This window comes from Cyanistes caeruleus, chromosome 5 (genome assembly GCF_971803275.1).
Source record: "Cyanistes caeruleus chromosome 5, bCyaCae1.hap1.1, whole genome shotgun sequence".
Taxonomy (NCBI): Eukaryota; Metazoa; Chordata; class Aves; order Passeriformes; family Paridae; genus Cyanistes; species Cyanistes caeruleus.
Genome location: NC_141705.1, coordinates 55,719,345 through 55,741,476, shown reverse-complemented (window position 1 = coordinate 55,741,476; position 22,132 = coordinate 55,719,345). Strand labels below are relative to the sequence as shown.

General features: G+C 48.1%; 1 protein-coding gene and 1 long non-coding RNA gene across 19 annotated transcripts in view; one reads left to right on the top strand and one right to left on the bottom strand.

Moving 5' to 3' along the window:
- Positions 1-493: 493 nt before the first annotated feature.
- On the bottom strand, positions 494-5,611 carry LOC147653125 (uncharacterized). Its single transcript, XR_015286838.1, has 2 exons — positions 5,540-5,611; positions 494-549 (listed from the first exon to the last, which is right to left on the bottom strand). It is a non-coding gene; the product is annotated as an uncharacterized LOC147653125 (long non-coding RNA).
- The window catches only part of TMEM150C (transmembrane protein 150C), a 27,097-nt gene continuing 5,646 nt past the window's right edge, over positions 682-22,132 (top strand). Inside the window, exons 1-8 of one of the 18 annotated variants that reach the window (XM_086889133.1) lie at positions 682-800; positions 1,108-1,202; positions 10,588-10,733; positions 11,989-12,123; positions 17,328-17,409; positions 18,433-18,486; positions 18,605-18,637; positions 18,738-18,805. In XM_086889133.1, coding sequence (XP_086745259.1) covers positions 12,117-12,123; positions 17,328-17,409; positions 18,433-18,486; positions 18,605-18,637; positions 18,738-18,805 — 244 coding nt within the window. In that variant the 5' untranslated portion in view covers positions 682-800; positions 1,108-1,202; positions 10,588-10,733; positions 11,989-12,116. Of the gene's footprint in view, positions 932-1,107; positions 1,203-1,853; positions 2,044-2,801; positions 2,878-6,558; positions 6,756-6,811; positions 9,667-10,587; positions 10,734-11,988; positions 12,124-16,691; positions 16,942-17,324; positions 17,410-18,432; positions 18,487-18,604; positions 18,638-18,737; positions 18,806-22,132 lie in introns of those variants that run through there. The other 17 variants (XM_086889125.1, XM_086889135.1, XM_086889126.1 and 14 more) reach the window with 17 other exon arrangements.

Here is a 22,132-nt window from a genome sequence, read left to right as displayed (position 1 = left end):
TTTAGCTTTTGCTGTAAATCCTCTTTGTTTCTGCTGAGATGGGCCTGAAGACCCGGGTGTGCCTGAAGATGTGTTTTGATGTGCATTCATCCAGAGTCAGAGCCATTTGACAGACATGACAAACACACACACACACACACACACACACACACACACACACACACACACACGGAGTGAGATGTCTCCCCACCCCCTGCTGCAGTGACTGCACTATGGTGCAGCTGAAGCTGGGAGCTCCTGAAGCTGGGAGGCTCCTGACCTGCTGGTTAGAAAGATAGAGCTGTTCCTTCCATGGCAAGAATCATAAGGAACCTGCCTTCAAAGTGATGTGTGTAATGGGTTTGGACTTGGGGTGTGAGCGTAGGAGTGAAGCTTGGAAGATGTGTGAACGCCTGATCTCACTGGTGCTCTCATCCTTTCCTTTGTGCAATTTCCTGACTGCAGGACTATGGGGAATGCACCAAGATGCACAGCTTCCTGTTGATCTTTATCATTTTTCTTTTGTACTGCTATTGCTTGGACTTCCTTAGGCTCATTCCTGTCAAGTGCCTGGTGTAAGAAGAATAAAGGGCCTTGCTAAGAGGCACACCTGTTGTGAATCTCTGAATACCTGAAATTACAACAAGGTAATACTCCCCCCACCCTCCCCCAGGTATAAGACTTCAAAAGCAGCAGCAGTTCCAGTGTGTTTCAGGGATCTGAAAACTGAAATTGAAGCCATTGTCAAGTTACCTGGCTTTGAAAAACTGAGAATATCTAAAGAAACATTGTTCAGAAAAGAAAAAGCTCCTCCATCAAATGTATTATCTGGAAACTTATGCTACCTGAACCCCTCTTTTTGTAGATTAAATTCTCCATGTGATAGACTTGATTAAAAAGTCTTAGCTTTCACATGAAAACTAGATTTTTAAAGAGGGCACCTCAAATTTTGGTAAAACAAGGAATATTTCCATGCATTTCCTTCTTTGCTTATTTGTTTGTATGTTTGTGTTTGTTTTGAACACTTTGCTTATTTGTTTTGATTTTTTTAAAATCATTTTGGCCATGTGTGTTTTTTTCTCTTATGTCACATGTCATTATGTCATAGTGTGGTTTTCTCTTCCTCAGGATGATGTAGGGTCTGTGGGAGGCAGGAAGGGCCACTGCCATTTCCCAGGGTAGCTACTGGATCCATCTGCTGTTGAATGAAGTGGTATGGGGAAGTTGTGGAGCCTTGGTAGGGTGGGTACTAGGGCATGAGCTGCACTTATTTCTGTGGACTTTGACACTTCTCCTGCTGATTTGGTAGCTGAAGACCTGGCTAGAGCTTTCTGAGCAGTGCAGAAGTGTTGAGGGACTGCTGGTGGGTTGGTGGCTGGCAGTAGGTTAACCAGTGACTGTCTCCTGAGAGCTGATGGTCTGGCAGTGTCTGAGCTTGTGGTGTCTCTAACTCCATCCTTGGAACATTGACCCATCTGGAATAACACCATGTAGCAGTGGGAGCAGGTATTTGTACTTTGCCCCATGCACTGTTGCACTGAGTGTTTCCAGGCTCTCGGCTTTGGCACACAGCAGGCACTGGGTTGGTTTTACCTCTTTTCCCAGAACTAGTGGGGCCCTTATGAAATGCAGTGCTGGCTCTGGAGCTGTGTGCTCCTTCCAAGTGGAAACTCCCGAGCAGCTCAGCTGCTTTCTGGCATGGAGTGGCTCAAGGGAACGCCAGCCTGCCCTGGGACCCCTGGGACTTGGCACAATCTCTAGAGGAGGATCTATTCTGTAAACTACAGCAGAGAGGAGGATTTCAGCTCCAAGTTACAGCACATAGTTGGTGATGCAAACACTGATGAAATCTGCCCCGCATCAGGGCTGCATACAAATGTGGCAGCCAAGGTGGGAGGTGAGACCAAGGCTGTGGCTGCCTGCAGAGGAACTTCCAGGCTCCATCTGACCCCATCCCTGCTGCAGCTGGGCTGGGCTGCACTGGGGCAGTGCCTGGAGCAGGAGCCATGAGCAAAACCTGCTGGCACTGAAGTTACGCCTTGAGAAAGATGCTGCAGGGAGAGGGTGAGTGCTGGTGGTGAAGAAATGCATCAGGGGTAGAAGGGATACCCTGGTGGGAGAAATTGCATTCTTGGGGTACAAGGGGTGGATTTCTGCTCTGCCCACTTCCTCCAGAAGCGCTGCTGTTCCCTGGTAAGCCCCAGGAATGTCTGAATTCCTCTGCAGCTCGCAAGTGCAAGGCAACTGCTGTCCCCGGCTGGCAGCCAGAAGACAGCTTTCTAGAAATAAGCCCAGCAGATGGGAAATGTGGCCTGACTGCAGGTATCACATTCAGATGCTGGGGTGGGAGGCTCCTAGGAAAAAAAAAATATCTTCTAAAAGATCTCCTGTGGCCATGTGAGCCTGAGAATCTATACAAGGCTGGAAGTGTGGTGGCTGTCCTATGGGCTCTGGTTAGACAATATTTGGGGTATTTGCAGCTGGGAGGGCTCTCAGTTTGGAGGGAGGTTGATGATACACCAGCTTCCAGACAGTGGTCCCAAAGGCATGGCCAGGGATGAGATGAGGCTGGCCATCCCTGCCTCAGTTTTTTTAATTATTTTTGCCCCGAGGCTGTTTTGTAGCTCAACCCTTTAAATGGGAAGGGTGGTTCTGTAAAGGGTGCTCACCACATTCTGGGTGTTTATGGGATTCAAGGTGCAATTTCCCATAAGATCTTATTTCAAAATAATAATGAAAAGCAAAACTGAAAGCAGAGCCCAGTGGGAAAGGAGGGCATGTACTAATACGTGCCCACGTGCCCCAGCTCCCACAGAGGCTCTGGCACAGTTGTGCCTGGCCTGGGAGCAGAAACCTCTGGAAAAACCTCTACCCAGCAGCACCAGCCCCACTGAACAGGTGAGAACAGGGGAAAAAATTATAACTCCTGGGGTGCCCCTGCATGGGCAAAATTGCCTGCTGAATGGTTAGAGGCTTCTGCTGTTTAAATCACCCCTCGCACATGGGGTGCATTGCTTTTAGTGAGTCCATCTCCTGCTGCCCCACTCTCTGAAGAGTTAAACCCTGATTTAGGCTTTTTCTGAGAAAATGATGAAAGAATTTCCACCCTGGATTTCAGACAAGTGACTCCAGGAGCTGTGCCACTGCCTCTCCCCTTCATGCACCAGCCATGACCAAGCTGGGGTTAAAGCCAAAAGGGGCAAGGAGCAAAGGTATTACCTTAGTGCAGGTAAAGGCCCTGCCCCACACAAGCATTTTAAAACTAAATTTACTGCCCAAGAGAAGTGGATGAGCAGCAAAGCCTGCCTGCAGAACAGTAATAAAAAAAAAAAATCCCCTTTTGCAGGACTTGGAAAATGATTGGAAGGAATGAGCACCACAGATAAGAAATGTAGGTGAAAGAGTGCTTACCACATCTGCACAGCATGCCTAACCTTTGTATTCACTGTGGCTACTAAATTTTCCTGACTGACACGATTCCATTAGCATTTATAGCATGATAATCAGAAATAATTATTTTACCCAATCTCATTATTCTTAAAGAAAAAAAAAAAAGTCCTTCTTTAGTTTTTCAGCGTTTTCTGTGCTTCAGGTAGGACTGTCCTCCTGCCAGGCCAGCATATACACCCACTGGGGCCAGGACACGCCAGTCTGCAGCTCTCATCTGCATACACTGGCACTGCAAGGTTTCCTCCCCAGAGTTCACACATTGACTACAAGTCCTCTTCTATCTGCTATCACAGCAGTAATTTTTTTTTTTTTTACTTCTCTTTTTATGGAAAAGCTTTATAATTTTGTTTCCATTTTCTCCATTTCCTTTTCTAACATTCAAATGGTATCACTTTACTGCAGTCAGATGGAATGGGTCTCTTCAATTTGCTGCTCTATTCCCTGAAATAGGTGAATTTTTCTTGGTTGGGATCATGTGGGTGAACTGGGAAGATCTTCATCTCGTAGGCCCGGGATCTGGGGATGTTCCTTAGGGTGAGAGAATGCACCTTGCAGGTCAGTGCCTCTCCAGCCACCCTGAGCACACCTTGTCAAGGCCAAGCCACAGGTGGACTTGCTTAAGTGGCATCTGTTTATCAGCAGGGCATTTGGAGATATGAAGTCTATCACAATATTTGAAAAGCTTGATAAAGGAACAGATGGCTTTGATAGGAGACGATCTGGCTAATGAAATGAGGGTTAACACTTCAACTGAGAAACAGTTTTAACTGGTTTTTCACAGTTTTAATTGTATTTAATACATGCCTCGGGGTGTGGAGCAGCTCCAATGCCTGCTGCTGTGTGATCCCTAGGCCCATTTTCTCTGCTGCTCCTCTTTCTGGGTGGGCAACCTTTCTTGCCAGGCCCCACTCCACCTTTGGAGCAGAAAGGAGCAGGACAGGAGAAAAAGATGGTAAATATAGTTTCAGAAGACATGTATCCCCTAGTAATGAAAGCAAACTCAAAGCAATTCCATTTTCCTCATCTTTGTGTGCCTTTTCCACCCAAAAAAAAACAGTCCAGAATAACCACAGCCAGTCTTCAATGATAATTTCACCCTGGGAAGAACAGCCACTAAAGGGGCATGAGGTTGCTTTGCTTTGCAGAATGAGGGTTGTTGGGAGAGGGGCTGCTTCTCCCATGGTGTCCCATGAAGAAATCATTGTAGGAATTATCTCCAAGGACCCACGTGACATCACCCCTTGATGGCTGATGCCTCCCTGCATCTCTCTTGCTTCCTGCACTGGGTGGGCTCCAGCACATGCTTGCTGTCCCCAGGCTGCGCCCTTTTTTTCAAGCTGTGAATTTTTAAATTTGTAATAGGTTTTTGGTGGGCCTGTCAGCATCATGCGTTTTCCAGCACTCAGAGGGACACCATCTGCTCAAAAAGGAGCTGTGAACAAAATGTCTCAGACACTCAGAGTTTACCAAAAATGAAATTGCCTTAAAATGCCATATGGTGCATTGTTTCCCTTCCAGCATTGGCTGCCAGCAGAGGTGAAGTGACTAAGGCAGTTGCTGATTAGTTGCTGCATTTTCCTTTCTGGCCAAAATCTCTGGGACTGAGCACTGTCACTTCTCACCTGTTTGACAGAAGGTTTTCTTCAGCCTCAGCTGCTGAAAGCCAGAGGGTTACTGGGATTCAAAGACTTCCCCTCAATTACTTTTAATATGAGCTTCCTTGACTCTTACTATCACAAGAAGCCTTGCAGGGATGGATGTGGTTAATGCTGATACATCAAGCATATTTTTTTCCAGGCACCCGATTTTGGGGCCTCTCGTAGTGACATGGAGGGCATAGCAACTCCTTGCCTGAGGAAAGCTATGCCTGAAAGTTACTTTTGTCTCCTAAGCATGGCAGTGCCACTGGGCAGCGTCAGGTGCATGGAGAGGGGAAACCCTGACCAAGATCTCTGGATTTTGTGGGGTTGCAAAAAAAAAAGCAAATGCTGCAAGGAAACATCTATTAGCCCAGGATAACATAAGACTTGAAATACCAAAGCAGGAAGAATGTTATTTCAGCTCTAAAAATAGCCCACTCAGCCTAGGACCCGAGAAGCATACACAGTACCTTTCTGTGGAAGCATCTGTCCTCTCCCTTGATGATGCAGCCACTTTGGTAAGGGCTCAGGGGACCTGCTGGTGCAGTGCTTGCTCTGAGGATCAGCACTCTGAGGGGTTTTCAGTCTCTGGGGATCAGAGACATGCAATCTCTTCAGAGTGTTCCATGAAGGCCACAGCTGTAGGGTGAAGGAGTGTTGCTTGCTAGAAGGGCAGCCTACAAAACACTGATAAACTGCTGATATGTAACTCGGCTCAGTTTCTGGGGGCTGACATGGATTTAGGCATCTGTCTGTTTTGTGTTGGTTCACAAGTGATGGCACCAGGACAAAATTTTGACTACAAGCTACCTTATTTGGATTTTAGGAAAACAAACAAGACAGTCACTAAATAACATCAGTCATCCTGACAGAGAGGAAGAGGAAAAAGAAGTGGTAGCATTCACGTTGACTTAATCCCATGAAGATTGGACAGTGAAACAACTCCTTCACTGTCCCAAATAGTTAACACCGAGCTGTTTTGCTGGGAATATTTCTTCTCAAAATTCCAACCACAGAGGTACTTTACGGAGCTCACAAAGCCCACCACCCAATAGGAAAGGGGGTGAAAGAGGCTATTCCTGAGGTCTCTTGCTACCGAGTGTCTGTTTCATTGAGGCCTTTCAAACTACCCATCCAGACGGGCAGCACGTCCCGGGAGGGCTGCAAAGATGCGGAGTTTGTGTGGAGCTCTCCCCGCTGCCTCCGGGGGCTCGAAGCAGAAGGCGCACCAGGAGCCGCAGGCTGGGCAGGTGCTCCTGGCCCTGGCCAGGCCGGGCAGGGAGGAAGGCAGAGCGGGGCCAGCCCGCAGGCAGCGGCACTGCGCGGTGCTGCCCTCCCCGAGGGGTGCCCTGAAGCGCCGGGGGGGGGGGGGCTGTGGCCGCCTCCCAGCACCCCAAGCCCGGCGGTCAGAGCAGGACACGGGCACCGCTTCCAGCGGCCCCGCCGTGCTCCAGGGCCCCCGGTGGCCGCGGCGGCTGCGGACCCGCCCGTCCGGGGCGGGGCTCGGCGGGGCGGGGGCTCGGACCCAGCCCGGCCGCGCTCGCCGCCGCCGGAGCCGGAGCCGGAGCCGTCCGCAGGTGCACAGGTAGGAGCCGCTGCCGGGAGCCGCGGCCGGGAGCGCCGGACACCCCCGCCCGTCTCGCTGTCTCCCCGTCCTGCCGCGAATGGCCGCCCCCGGGCCCGCGGGTGAGGGGCCCCGCGGGGAGCTGCGAGCGGGGCAGGGCGGGGGCGAGGGGCGCCGCAGCCTGAGGGGGCAGCCGGGAGCGCCCCGCCGCTGTGTCACGGCAGGTGCACACGGGCTGGCTCAGGGCATGAGAGCCGCCTCACCCGGGGCCTGAAGGAGGGACCCAGCTGTGGAAGAGCTCTCCCAGGTCATGATTTCGGCATCCCTGTCACCCGTGAATCCCTCTGGGGAATCCATCCCTTCGGCCTGAGGGATCTGGTGGTGGCAGGACTCGGCAGGGTCCTCGGCCAGGTTGCTGCATAGGGGTCTGGGAAGAAGCTCACCTGGGTTCAGGTTGTGCGGGTGGGACAGGTGCTGCCTTCCCCTGATAGATCCTGTCAGGATGTCCTGTCAGGACATGCTGGCTGTGTCCGGTTCAATTCCCTGGAGGGAATTTAAGGTGTCGAGGAAGGCGTTCAGCTGCGCTGTGGTGCCTCAGGGAGGGAAGGGCGAGATCCTCTCTCGGAGTGATAGAAAGATGGTGGGTGCTGATGTCCCAGGGTCGCTGGGGATCTCAGTCTTAGCTTTGAGTTAGAGCATCATGCTTGTGCCAGACCTTTGATTCAGAGCCCTTAAGCTATAAAGGTTGCAGAAATTATGAGTTAACCTGCCTTTTTTTTCCTTTTTTTTTTTTTTAGTTTTTTCATTTTTAAGCAAAGCTACTTGTGAAAGTGACCCTAAGGGTTGTCTGATCAACATTCACACGATCCTCATTCAATGGCAATGCACACATGCATGGTTAATTAGAAATACCAATTCAGTATGGAGGAGAGCAGTGTGTGAAAGGTATATCCTGACACCGACTGCCTGTTGTGTCTTGCTCAAACAGATGACAGTGCCTAAAAGAAGGGGACTTGATTCTTGCCCACTTTCTGCCTTATGGTAGTGGGATGAAGACAGGGGACTCCTATTTGCTTGACAAATGTCTTGCTCCTGATTTCACTGCTGAACAGTTAAAAGTCAGATTGTTTTCTTGTGGTTATCCATGTCCAGCTGTCAGCGTTTTCTGAATCTGGGTGCTGAAAGTGCAGTTGTTTCATTTCCCCTTTAAAGATTCTTTGTGCTGCAGTGTTTGCTTTTCAGATGCAGAGCCGGGATGTGTGCTTGTAAGAACACCAACGTTTTCAATTGTTTTGGTTTTTTCTCTTGGAAGAAATGTCATGTCCATGGTTTTCTCTCTTCCCCCAGCCATTTCTGGGCAGCCTGAGATTGCAAGATTGCAGTTTGGCCCAAAAGAGAGACTTTAAGGTTCCAATCCTACAGTCCAAGCTGAAGCAATGAGCTGTGTTTGCAGGTTAAGTTGGAGCAAAGAAGCAAAGAAAGGTCTGTGGGAAAAGAGAAAGATGATCCTGGGCAATATATTGGGAAGGATACACTGGTAGGGGGGGTGGTGGCAGGTGAGGAGGCTGCTGCTGCAGTAGACAGCCTGGACCAGGACTCAGAGAGTCCTCTGCATCACTGATTTCCAGTGTGACATCCCAGCAAGCAAATCACTGGCCTTGTTGTCTAAAATGGGAATAATTTCGGCATTTTGCTGTCTCAAGGAGACTTGCAAACGTCTCTACTTACCTTAGGTCCCTGCAGGTTGCAGAAGATGTCACCTGAGGTTCAGGGATGAGGGCAGGATGAGAGTAAAAGGAAGAAAACCACATTGGGAACAGATGGAGAGAGAAGGACAGAGTGAATTGGAGGAGAGGGAAAGACTGGTGGAGCTTCAAGAACCATGAAAGGAACTTTGAGAACGGCTATAGGTTACCTCGCATGGGGTTTATTGCACATTTTTAATGCTGAGGTTGCTGCTGGATGATCCTGCCTGCTGGGGAGAGGTCTGGGCTGCCTCTCCCATGGGTAGCAAAGGGAAGGGAGCAAAAAAGCCTGGAGGATGTGGACTGATCTGTTACAATGGTGAGGAGAGTGTCCAGCATCCTCCCTGCAATTTCCTGAGCTGGGGCAGGTCCAGGTACTTAGGGAGAGAACTTCTGCTCTTGCTGTATTATTTCCTGCTTCCCGTGAGGAACCACTGGTATTAATAGCGATGACTGCCTAAACCAGAAGAGCCAGTAGCCCTTCAGTTGTGGCACCACAGGACTGCAGGAATGGGTTTTGCCTGGCCAAGACACTGAGGATGGCCACATCTTTGTCAGAGGGAGCCTCCCCAGTGTGGTCTTGGCCCAGCTGAACGCTCCTAGGGGTGATTTAATGTGCAAAGCCTGTCTCTGAAAATATTTCAGTAGACCTAAAAAGTAATAATCCCTCTGGATGCAATGTAGAGGCTGCTCACATGGGCTTGGCTACTGTTTAGCAGCTGGAAGCTGTTCCCCTGCTCCCCTCTGTCCATTATGGGAATCAAGGTGCAATTTCCCCTAAGATCTTATTTTAAAAGAATAATGAAAAGCAAAACTGAAAGGGGAGCCCAGTGGGAAAGGAGGGCATGTACTAATACATTGTGTTGTGCTTGAAGGAAAACGCTGTTTGGCACCTTCCTACTGTAGCTCACCCAAACACCGTACAAACAGCAATTTATGGTTGTAGCAGCTTGAGACACTGGTAAACAAAGGAAATGAATTCCTACAAATAAGGAATGCTGGCAGTGGAGTGGTGAACACCACAGAAATGCCTGTCTATGATACTTTGCCTCTCAGGGCAAATGTTTTCCACAGGTCTCAACAGAGTCAAAAGACAATCCCTGTGCCAGAGAGGGCCACTTTAGTGGAATGACGAAAGCCAAGTCATGGGTACTGCACATCCATTCCTTGTAGTTCAACCTCTGCCCCATCACCTCCCTTGTTGCTGCTCCTCTGGGGCTTTGGTCGTTAATACATGAAGAAGAGGACCTCTTTCTGTGGAGGAGGAGTAAATCCACTGGCTGAAGAGGTTGGTGAGGGAAAACTGTCCTGAGAAACAGTGTGCTCTGCCACAGTCCCTAACAGCTCACAGGTCTTGGGTGTTTTCCCCATGGCAAGTTGCATTTACCAAAGGAAATGCCACTCTGGGGACAGTGTATATCTCTCCAAAAGTGTAGAGCTGTAAAGTGCAGTGAAGAAAGGAGCATAGGCTTCCAAAAGGTGAATAGAAGAGGGGTGAAAGGGGTAAGAGAGATGAAAGACAGCGTAAACAGGTGGGAGAAGCCCTGCTTACACCCCATGAGAAGCTCTGCAGCTTGAGTGTGTATTTTCTGTTTGGTGGGGAAAAAACAGTGGCAGAGTAGAAAAGGCAGGGAAACGTGGAATTTTTCTGGCTTTGCAGGGCGTGTACTCTCATCCATAAACTACAGGAGAAGGAGACAATATGATCAGGGATAACATTCTGCCAAGTCTGTTCCCCTGGGCTTAGTCTGTTTTTCCTTACCTTCAAAGCTATTTGTAAGTCAACACTTGGAAGTTTCACCTCCTTCTTAAGTGTTCTTTGCCACTCCCAACACTTACATTGTTTTCCTGAAAATGGGACAAACCTTTTGGGCAGACTTCCTTCCCCTTTCCAATGTAATGTGTGTCTTGGCTTTACTTGCTCGTGCACATTGGAAATGATTGAAGACATTTGTGATGTTTGGAACTGAGGAGCAAATAAAACACCTCTATCACTTTATTAGTACCCTCTCAAGACCTCTGTACATTATGTAATATGTACATATTACATTATAATATGTACATATTATACACTCCGTCTGCTTGTTGCTGCTTCATTAGATTGGGGTGGCTGAGGTGGAGGACAATCACTGGACAGCCTGTCTGCACAGTGCCTCTGACTTCCTGGGCTTTGCCATAACATCAGTCTACAATTCTGTATTGCTTCCAGGGCAAGGAGATGGTTTCAGAGACTCTTTCCTCACAGCACAACTGAAGCAGGGAGAGCTTTGCTGTCTTACTGTTTTTTTGAGGCGATAGATAGCCCTCCGCATTTTCCAACATCTCTTTACTTTGGGGGTTGGCTGGGATTTTGAGGTAAGTGCCCTTCTCACAAGCATCCCAAACCAAAGGATTCTCAAGGGGAAGATACACCCTTGTGGTGGTGCTGGTGGTGGTGGTGGTGTGAGACTGTGTGGCTTTGGTCTGTGTTGAGACTCTGCTAGAGATTTCCCTTGTGTCTCAGAAGTCTGGTGAAAGTGGCCCCAGTCTCGAGCATCTCTGTGTTAAGGAGACTTTCCTGTCTGACCCCTCTGTCAGTCACACTTCTACCACCCCAGGCTGTCACTGCTGGGACCAAAGCCCTTTCACATTAGCTTAATGGGTGGTTCCATTAAGCTAATGTGTGCCTTGCTTGGCTCCCCACACACCCCATATTTACACAGTCAGACAGGTTTTCCTCACTGGCTGGACCCTGGGATTCCCACATCAGAGTCCCAGAAGCCTGGACTCTTTAAGTAATTTAATCATGGTGCAGTAACACCATAACAGCTTGAATCAGTGCCTTCAGGGGGACTCCATGCACTAAGGAATCCCTGGCCTTTTTTACCCTCACAGTCTGTGTGCCCATTCCAATCCTGATACTTAGTCTGGGGCCTTCTGGCTGTTTATTTGGGTTCTACAGAGTCTCTAAGTGACCAGCCACCCTTGGCCAGTGCCACAGGTCTCCATGCCCTTTACTGGGCAAAGGGTAGATGCTAGCTCATGGTGCCTTGCATGTGGCTCCAGACACCACACGACCTGCAGCTCCCGCTGTGGCTGCTCACCAGGCCACTACTTGTATTCCTCAATATCTGCACTTGGATTCCTCAATATCTGCACTTGGAGAGAGTAGGGCATCTGCCCTGGGAGGTGGGCAGTCCAGCACACATTGGAGGACTCACTGGGAGCTGGTTGCCACCTGACTTGTGCAGCCCCTGAGGCCAGAAGGAGCTGCTTGTATCTTGCAGTGAGTGCTCCCTAGCAGAATGGGATCCCTGGGGCAAAGAAACACACAGCACCTGCAAAATGCAGTTCTCCTCAGCTCACCCTGGCTGCTCCTGCCTGGTTTCACTGCCTGCTGCCCCAGCTCCTGTCTGAACTGGATGTTACCTTCTGCCTTACCCAGCTCCTCTCTCTGCCTCCTTTACCTATCTGCAGGTTGAGGACCATGACTGCGCAAGAGCTGCTCATGATGAGTGGGACCTCATGGAAGTCAGCATAATCTGGCATAGGTCCATGGGTCAAAGCCTGCAGAACATCCCTTTAGTCCTGTGGTGGCAAATCATATTAATTTTCCTTTTCTAACACCCAGGAGTGTGCTCTGGAAGCGGGGTGTGTCTGGTTCGTGCAGCGCCAAATGCGAGACAGGCAGACTCAGCCCACAAGAGTTGAAAGTCGGCGTCTCTGGCTGTAACACAGCAGCTCAGCACTGGTTGCTAAATGGCCTGTAAGTACTTACACCCATGTGTGACTGAGGGTAAAGGTTGTGGGGCAGCAAGAACAGAAAACCACAGGGGCTTTTTGAAGTACAGTTAGGTACACTGGCCTCAGGACCCAGCAGTGCTGCAGGAATATCTCTGGCTCAGACACTGTGGATATCAATAGGTCCTTTTCTGCCCCTGTTTTTTGGTGATTAGAAGGTTTCATTCCTTTGTTGCACTTGGCCCATCTCTGATAGGTTTATGTTGGCCAGAGCATTTCATTAAGCACACTGAATGCAGTCACAGTGTGTGAAATGAGACAGGAAACATGTACTGATGTTGCCGGGGGTGAAAACATTGCATCTCAACATTGTTGCAGGATTGCTGAAGCATCTCTCCGGCTTCCCCCATGCACAACTCAGAGATGTCGTTACCTTTGCCTAGTCTTCTTTTATAAATGAAATTAAAATGGCATTTCTGCACATCCATGAGATGGTAGGTGGGTACCTGAAGCAAGCAGAACATCCTACCCTGCTGACAGAGGGGATCACTTCTTTTCTTGTTACCCCACCATTTTATTATGCATTTACAAGCCTCTGTCACATCTTATCTCTCACATTGTGCACTCACACTGGAAACCTTGAGATAAACCTGAAAACGCCCTGCTTTGTTATGTTGGCATTGGTGGCTTGTGGGTGGCAGGTTATATAATATGCTGGTTGGTATCCACTCAGTTGCAGTGATTAGCTATCAAGTGACTGTGGTTATTTTTTGCTTTTAAAAGCAACAGAGAGCTATAGTGGGCTCCCCCAAAAGACAGAATGTGTTTGTTCCCCTTTGATTTTTGCTGACTGGCAGCAGTTCTTTATGACTTGCTCTATGTTTTGAACAGTGTCCTCCATCTCGCAGTGCTCCTGGCTTTGTACCTATTCTCTGAAATAACCCAATGGCCTCGTGCTGTGAAATGCAGGAGTGTTGCTCTGGCTTATTATGCATTTCAAATGCATCTGCATGCTTTAGTCTTAAAAAAGATGTATGTCTCTGTTAATGCGGTAATTTTGTCCTTCCTTACATTGGTGTTCTGTGGTGAAAGCAACTTCAGGAGAAGCCTGTAACTTTGCTTGGCAGATGAAATTAAGATGTCCATATTAAATGAACCTTGAGCAAGCAGCAGTATATGTTTGGTGAGCTGCCTGCTGTAATTGAAGTGTGTACATTAGAGGAGCGGAAGCTTAATTGGTTGAGGGTGTATAGCGGGGCAATGGTATAAAAAGCAGAGCAAGCAGCTGACAGTCTGAGCAGATTTAGACATAAAAATGGAACTGGAGATGAGTAAGCTCGCATTGAGAGAAATTCTCAAGACACACAGGACAGTGCTAATGTGAAACTCTTTGCAGTTCTGCACCCTGACTCATATTAGGTGGCAGCAGGAGCACACCTCAACAGGGGTTTTGCAGTGCTGGTGTGAGAGTGTGCGTCAGGAGGGACTGGAAAACCACGTGTGACCTTCTGAGAAGGTGGGCTGGGTCAGCTGTGATACTGAAAATGTTTTTGTTAGTTTTGTGAATCCACTGCAGCATGAGGGCTTTTTGTTGCTTGAAGGCTTTCCTGTGCAAGCCTTAGTGATGGAAGACAAATGGGTCTGGGGAATTATCAACTGCCTCTTGGATGCAGTGTGTTTTATTTGGGAGAACATGGGCTGGCAGAGATTGCCAGCTGGAATTGACTGCTCAGACTTGGCATCACTGGACATGGCAGCAATGCAGAACAGAGCTGTGGAGAGGAAGTTTGGCTTTGTGTCATCCCCGTGGAGCAATTAACTGTCAAAGAGTTTGTTTCTACATTTCCTATAAAAAATTCTGGTAATTTTCTCTATCACTCTTGGCATTTTACTTTGGCTAAACTGGTGTGGTGCTGCAGGAGAGGCTGATGTTTGAGTTCCTTGTTCTCTTGTTCCTGTCTGCTTTTAGAGATGCTAGTCTTAGTGTGCATGGAGGTCTCCCTGCTTGAAGATACAAACACTGAGGACATCCATGAGGAGGAGGCTAACCCAAAGGCAGCTGCTGAGAATGATGTATGCTGAGCACTAGTGCAAAGCTAGGCAGGTTTGGCACATGTTAGGGGTTTCTCCTTTGGAAGAAGTTGGGATTACATGTAATTTTGTTCTTGGCACCTGAATAACACAACAGGGAATAAATGAAAAATGTGCGGGAGCTGAGCCCTGTTTTTAAACCATCCTCTGCCCACGTGGGGATGCTGAAACATATCCAAGCTTGTGTGGGCTGTGCCAGTGGCCTGCATTAAAAGGTGTTGCTGTTTGGGAACATGGGGGAAAGGGATCCTTCTTTCCTGCTTTTGGTATTTCATCTGTCAGACACAGGTGGCAACCTTCTTTTTAACTGGCTGAAATTAGGATCTCTGATCTATGGAGCTGGCTTCCCATCAGGACACTGTGCTCTGCCCTGATCATTCATTTGATATGCAATGATCGCAGATGTCATTTTCTGTTAGTGGCTGATGGAAGGGGACTCAGTGTGCCACAGTGAATATTAACCAGATGGGTGTTTTCCAAAGAGGTGAGTCTAGCCATGTTGCTCTGACCCTGGGAAGGTTGGGCACTAGTCTTGGCCTTGCTTCATTTTAGAACTCAGCACAAAACAGTGGGTATTTAGACAGTATTTTCACATTTTCCAACTTCATTCTGGTGTGAAGTTCATGTCCATGTGTGCTGCCTCGCTGCTCTGCCTGGGGGAAAAGCCCTTGCCACCTCCCTCTCTGCATGGCAGGCAGTGCTGAAATAGCTTGTGAAGGCTGCTGTTTCCGTGCTGGGAGGGGGAGGAGCTGCAGCAAATCATTAATGAGGACAGGTGTTACGGCTACTGTTTGCTTTTAGTGTGTAAGTGAAACTTCTGTACCTTTCCAAAGGTGAAGGGTAAATAATAAGATGTGCCGTCCTCTTGCACAGAAGAATTACGTTACCTTGGCCCAGTCCAGCCACCACCAGAGACAAGAGGAGAGTCGAGCACAGCAGTAATTACCTTGCAGAGCAGACAAGGGCTGGAACAGGAGGTGATGTTACCTGCCTGCTCCCTTCAGCCAAGGCAGGAGGGGGGAATTTGGCCACAGTTATGTCTCCCTTGCATGGGGCTCTGGCATTTGGACACTGTGCTGCCAGAGGCTGTCAGGGACACGGTCCTGTGGCAGGTGGGGCACCTGCCACCTGGAAGTGGTCCTTGAGATTGATGTCACGGGTCTCCCAGTACTACAGCACCGTCCAACACCAGCTAAAGGATGCTGCTGCAGTGCTGCTGAGCAGCAGGAGGAAAAGGCAAGGGCAGCACTTCATGGAATAGCTGCCGGCACGACAGCGGGAGCTGTGCGGGTTACAGAGATGTGACATGCTGTGTCTCCTGTGCTGGAGGAGAGGAACAGAAGTGAGATGGGAAATCTAGTCCCCCTCGTTGATAATTTCTTCTGATCTGTTCACTGTGCTAAAGATCTGTCTGCACACTGGAGCTGCCTGTCTTTTAAATTAGCATACTTAATACTCACATCATTTCATGCTCCTTGTCTGCAGTTCTCTCTGCTCCCAGATCAGAGAAGAGAGCTTGTCTGACTGCTTTTCTGTCTTTTAAGGTTTGGAATTCAGCCTTACTCCAGGCTGTCTGTGCAAACAGCACCAAACTGTGGCCCCATGGCTTTGTGCAAGTGTGGTGTGACTCTGGGCACTGCCAGGTTGTTGTTTTGTACCCCTGCTAGGCCATTTGCAGGGAAAACAAGATAGCTGACCTGTAGAGGTGAGAGTGCCATTCGTCCTGCAGGGTGTGGGGAACCTCACTCAAGCTCTTCAGCCTCTGTCCCAGTGAGTCAGGGCAGGAGCTGGTGTCTGGGGCCCTGAGCAGTCCAGCCAGCATGTCCTTTGCAGCTTGGAGTGCCTTAGGGGAGCAGCGAGCTGGGGGCTGCTGTGACACAGGGGAGATGCTGGCTCTCTTCTGGGTCTCCACAGCAGGGAGAGACCATGGCTGCAGATGTAGGAAGGCCAGGGGAGTGAGTTGAGAGGAGGAGGATGACAAAGCAGGTACTTTCTTCTTGGGGCAAAGGGAAGGGTCATGGCTTTAAGGACCTGGATGAGGTAATTGAGCTGCAAATGCAAGCAGGCTAGAATGAGAGGCTGTCATCTCTAAGCTGTCCTGGCACCCCAGGGTGCCTCTCTATGCCATGTGGGTGCTGGTGGCCCCAGGGAATGCCTGCCCTGCAGCAGGGAGGGGGACAGAGCACAAGGGCACAAGTGCTGCTGCCCTAGTGAAAGTAAAGCAGGTGCTGGAGCTGTGAGCCTGGTGCTGTTCCCTTCTCTTTGTGTCTCTTGGCCGTGCTGGTGCCTGGAGGAACATATATGGAATAGGACAGAGCATGAGAAAATGCTTGATCCATTATCAAAGGACTCACATGGAGATGTAGGACTCTGTGTCTGCAGCACAGCAGCGTGTCTGAATTGCACATATTACAGGAACAGCCCCGGCATTCCAGATGCTCATCCAGCATGATCTTCCTGGAGGACAAATGCTTCCTCGGGAGGCGGTGTCGCAGCATCCTTACGCCACATGCAGGATTTCACAGTGCCTGCGCTGGACAGCTGATCCTGTTTGCAGCACCTCATCCCAACTCCTGACAGCACGCCAGGAGCCGGCACTGGGGCTCTGCTCTAGCTGTGGCCACACACTATTTTTAGCTGCTTTCTGTGGCCAGGATGGGAGCCGGTGGTGTGCTTTGTGGAGATGATGACAGAGCGGGCATCCCTCTCTCTCCGTGCTGCAGGCTTTGCTGAGGCAGCGTGTGTGGAATTGGTAATGATCCTGGGTGGGAGGCTGCCTTGCATGGTTCGTGTGGGAAGGAGTAGGGAGTCAGAGCTGCAGGTCTTGTGGTCACCTTGCGCAAAATCCTGATGAGAAGTACTCTGAAAACCACTCAGATTCTGTAGGTGTGGTTGAAAGGTCTGCCGCTCCAGGGCTCCGGTGCCTTGGTTGCTACAAACCGTGTGGAGGATGCTGCCTGTGTGCAGCAGCTTAACCCCTTGTGCCAGCAGGGAGAGCAGAAAGGTTTGCAGCGGCCGTGAGGAGTTTGGTACCTCGGCACCTGCTGTGGGGATGCCCTTCTGGCTCTCAGAAGAGGGGAGCTAAGGAGGGTGGGTCCCTCAGCCCTCTGTTTTTACTTTGTTCTTTGTTTCCAGCAGGTATGGATGGGAAGAAATGCAGCGTGTGGATGTTTTTACCTCTTGTCTTTACCCTGTTTACATCAGCTGGATTATGGATAGTGTAAGTTATCCCCTGCTGCTTACTTGGGAGGCTGCATCTCATTAATGAGATTCTTTTGGGGGTGCTCTGCCCTTCAGCTACTGTGGGGCTGGGAGGCACATGACAGGGGCAGGGGCCAGGCTGTGCCAGTTCATGGCTTGAAGTATCACATTTTTATCCCTGAGTTTATGTTCTCCTCAGGCCAAGTTGCTGACCTTGCTTTCTTCCTGGTATGTGTTCCTGGGAGCTGTCTGAAAAGAAACAGCCAAAAATGTAAAAATTTCTTTTAATCACATTTCCTTTGAATGACTCAGCAGAGCTCTTGGAGGAACACTTAGGCCCTGCTTTGGGGTAGAAATTCAAAATCTGCAGCATCCAGCACCACACTGAAAACCTGCCAGCAGCTTAATGCTGACACCTCACTTTCTCCTTATGCTTCTTACCAGAATACACACAAGACATGCACTTCCCTGAGCTGGGCTCTCTTCAAGCATGCAGGCAGATGACTGCAGCATGAATTTGGGAGTGATAAATGTGTGATCAGCAACTATGCTCAGGCTGAGAAGCAGTTATGTCATAGGATGTGGCTTTGGCCATGGTCTATGGATGCTGTTTTTCAGCAGCAGGGGCAGCTTAAGCCTTTTGTCTGACCTCTATTGCTTGTTGTTGTTCTTGTCCCATCCCCTCTCTATTAAAACAGCTTTTGTGGATGGAGTTCCATAGTAAACCTGATGAATCAAAATGACTCAAACTAAAAATGAGAATATCCCCCTGGCTGGTTATTTTTAAGGCAGCTTAAGCTTTCAGTGACCCTATTTGTCTACTCGATTGTGCAAACCAACTGCAACACAAAGGAGGGCACATGGACTGAGAAATAAGCAAAACTGCCTGCTTGAGCAGAGAGAAACACAGGCTCCTGCATCAGGTCCTGCCACTGGGCTTTGAAACACTTAAGGTGTTGTTTGAGTGATACTTAGAATGGAAGCTAGGATGAGGTTTTACACTATTCCCTTCTTTTATTTTTTTTTTCCTTTTTCTTGACAGGTACTTTATAGCAGTGGAAGATAACAAAATTCTCCCACTAAGTGTGCCAGATAGGTAAGAGCTGTTTGTGGGCTTTATGTTCAATCACTTGTTTCTTTGAAATAATGAAACAATTACAGAAAAATGGGAAAGAAAAACCTTGAACCTTTATTCCTGTGCCTGTGTCTCTTAGGAAACCTGGTCCCAAAAGACCGCCTTACATAAGGTAAATGAATTATTTTCTTCCAAGTACTGCTCTGGTTATGGTTGCTATTTATGTGTCTTTGTCATCCTAGAGTTACAATGATACACTTTCTATTTTCAAGTATTGCAGGTGATGCACCTCCTGCAAGCTGTGTGTTTAGTCAAGTCATGAACATGGCAGCATTCCTAGGTAGGAACCACAACTGGAGTTTTTCTTTCTTTATGTTTTAAGAGTCACTGAAACATAAGTAAAATCCTGTACATATTCTTCTGGAATGTGATGATTTGAACTGTACATTGCATTGCTGCTTCTTCCCACTACAAAGAAAGAAATGTAACAGGGGAAATACAACCTCCAGACTGCAAAATGAGTCGTGGGAGGTGTGATGGTAGGGGACTGTCTCGGCCTTGGTGATCATGAAATGGTTGAGTTTAGAACCTTTGTTGTAATGAGAAAAAATGAATTTAGGGGATCAAAGCAGAATTGATTCCCTAAATTTCAAGAAAGCAAACTTCAGGCTCTTCAGGGAGGTTCTTAGCAGAATACCTCAGGAATCTGCTTTTGAGGCCTTAGGTGTCCATGAGTGCTGGTCAGTCTTTAAGAACCACCTTTTAAAAGCACAGGAGCAGGCAATCCAGCTGTGTGGGATTGTGCTTAAAGAGTGGGGCAGAAGACCATCTTGGTTTAAGAGGAAAATGCCATTATATGGTTTCTGGAAGAGAGGTTAGGCTTTGCAGGAAGATTGCAGAGCTGTGGTTTGTATATACAGGGAGAAGACAGGAAATGCCAAAGCTCAGTTTGATTTAAAACTGTCCAGAGTTGTTTCAGACAATAAGGGTTTTTAAGTTTTTAAGTTTTTAAGTGTGTCAGTGGCAAAAGGAGGCCTAAAGGAAATATTGGACAGATATTTGTTAAAGGCTGTAACCTGACTAATAAGGGTGAAGAAGAAGTGGAGGCATCCAATGCTTTTTCTGCCTCAGCCTTTAATAAAATGCTGATAGACCTTGGGCTGTCCAGTCCTCTGAGCTGAAGGACCACAAGTGTGGGAGCAGTGACTGTTCATTTGTGAGCACTGGAATTGTCAGGGACCAGATGTGTCAGCTGAATGCTCACAAGTCCCTTGGTCCTGGATGGGGTTCATGCCAGAACACTGAAGGAGGTAGTGGATGTTAGGGGAGGACCCCTATGATCTACCAAATCTCTTGGGATTCTGGGGAAGGCCCTGTTGACTGGAAGCCCGTTAGTGTTATTCCAATCTACAAGAAGGGCATGAAGAAACACCCAGAGACCTACAGACCTCAGTTCCTGGGAAAATGGTGGACAAGATGATAGGGACACATTTAAAGGCACACCAGGCACAGTCAGCATGGCCTCACAAAGGGAAAGTCCTGTTTAACAGGACTTTATTCAATAACCTTCCATGATAAGGCCACACACCTGGTGGATGAAGGGAAGGTGTTGGATGATTTTCTGGATTCTAATAAGACTTTTGATACTGTCCCTCATAGCACCCTTCTGGAGAAGTTGTCCACCTGTGAGATCAGCAGGTTCACAGTGCACTGGGTGAGGAACTGGCTGAAGGGAGGACTCACAGGGCTGTAGAGAAGCTACATCTGGCTGCCATCCAGCCACCAGTGGTGTCCCTCAGTGCTCCGTTCTAGTGCCTGTTCTGTTCAATATTTTTACCAGCAATCTAATGAATGATGTGAAGGCACCATTAGCATGTTTGCTGCTGATCCCAAACTGAGATGTGCTGCTGACTCTCCTGAGAAACCAGCTGCCTTCCAGAGGGATCTAGATAGCTGGAACATTGGGCAGTGATTAATGGGATGAAATGAAACAAGTCTAAATGCTGTATCCTGCACCAGGGACAGAGTAACACTGGAGTCAGGTAGAAATGGAAAGAGGATGTAGAAAGGGAAGTGTGGATCTCTTCCTCCCAGATCCAATGACAGAACATGTGGGAATGGTTCAAAGCTGCTCCAGACTGAACATTAGGAAGCATTTCTTTACCGAGAGAGTGGTCAAACACTGCAATAGGATTCCTAGTGAGATGGTTGATGCCCCAAGCCTGTCACTGTTTAGGAAGCATCTGGACAATGCCCCTAATAACATGCTTTAACTTTTGGTCAGCTCTGAATTGGTCAGGCAGCTGAATTTGATGATTGTTGTAGGCCTCTTCCAACAGAAGTAGTCTGTTATGTTTTAATCTCTGCTTTGTGGATTAAGTCAGTCTTTCCTCTGCTGTATTTGTGTGCTGCTGGGAGCTGCTCTTAGCTTGTATCTCTGACCACCTTAGTTATGTCAAAGCTAAAGGAGAGGAAAACTGCAGAAACATGATAGAAATGTGGAATTACTGAAATTGAAAATACCATCGTTTTTCATGGAATGTTTTTAATCCCCCTTTGTCATTCCCATCAGGTTTTAGAAAAAGATCACATAATTTCAGGAGTCTGTATTGCAGAAGTAGAAATTCTCCTGTCCATGAGCTTGAGTAGTCACAGGTGGCTGTCCCAAACAATTGCCTGGGGTTGAAAAATAGAAATCCTCTTTTTGTATGGGAACAAAATTCTCATTTTTAAGGATTTGGAGTGGATTGACTCACTAGAGCAGTTGTGAGAGAGTAAATTCAAATATCTTTTGCAGTTTGGGTAAAAGTGTGTATTTTTCACTTACAGTGCCCTTATTTTCCTAAACCATGTCTTTGATATTATACCAGGGGTTTTGTGGAAAATGCAGATCTAATTTGCTAAGGCAAACTATTTACAACAATATGGAGCTGCATGCTATCAATTTGAGCATGAGCATAAGAAGGTGTTTGACGGCAAGCAAATTGCCCTGTTCAAATAAATTGATTTTTAGTGGTCTGGTTTGAATCACATCTGAAGGCCAACTTGATTGCCTGGCTTTCTGTGTTGTTCCATGCACCATTCACTAGGGAGGGCAAGAATACACAATTAGAGTATCTTCTGGGGATATGCCATATCATATGATGTATCATATATATCATGTATCATATACCATAGTGCTTGGGGAATTGTTAGCTTGGAAGGAAGGTTATTCCATTATTCATGGAAAATTAGTGCAACATTTTGGCTTATGTTTGTGGCAACAGAACTTGCTCCAGAGAAGGAGAAGAGGCAGTGGGCGTTATGGCAACCCCTGCAGAAATATGTATGTGCCACTCATATGCTTTTCAGTACAAGTGGGGTTTGACATACCTCCTCCAGGAGAGCTCAGGACTCATGAGTGGAGTGAAACAATGCAAGTCCAGGTGCTACTAAGTGAATGCATGGTGTGCATAGACTGTGTGCTGGGAGCTTCACAGACAGGCAGGAAGGTGTTCTTTCCCCCTGAAAATTTTCAGACAAAGCATAATGAGAAAGGGAAAGAGAAATGCTTCCTGTGCTTAGTCTTGTCCCTGATTAAGTGGGAGGGGGCTGTGCAGAATCACAAAGCTTGCTGGCCTGCAGGTAGAAAGCGGAGGAGGTGGCTGTGAGCCCCCAGGCAGGTGTT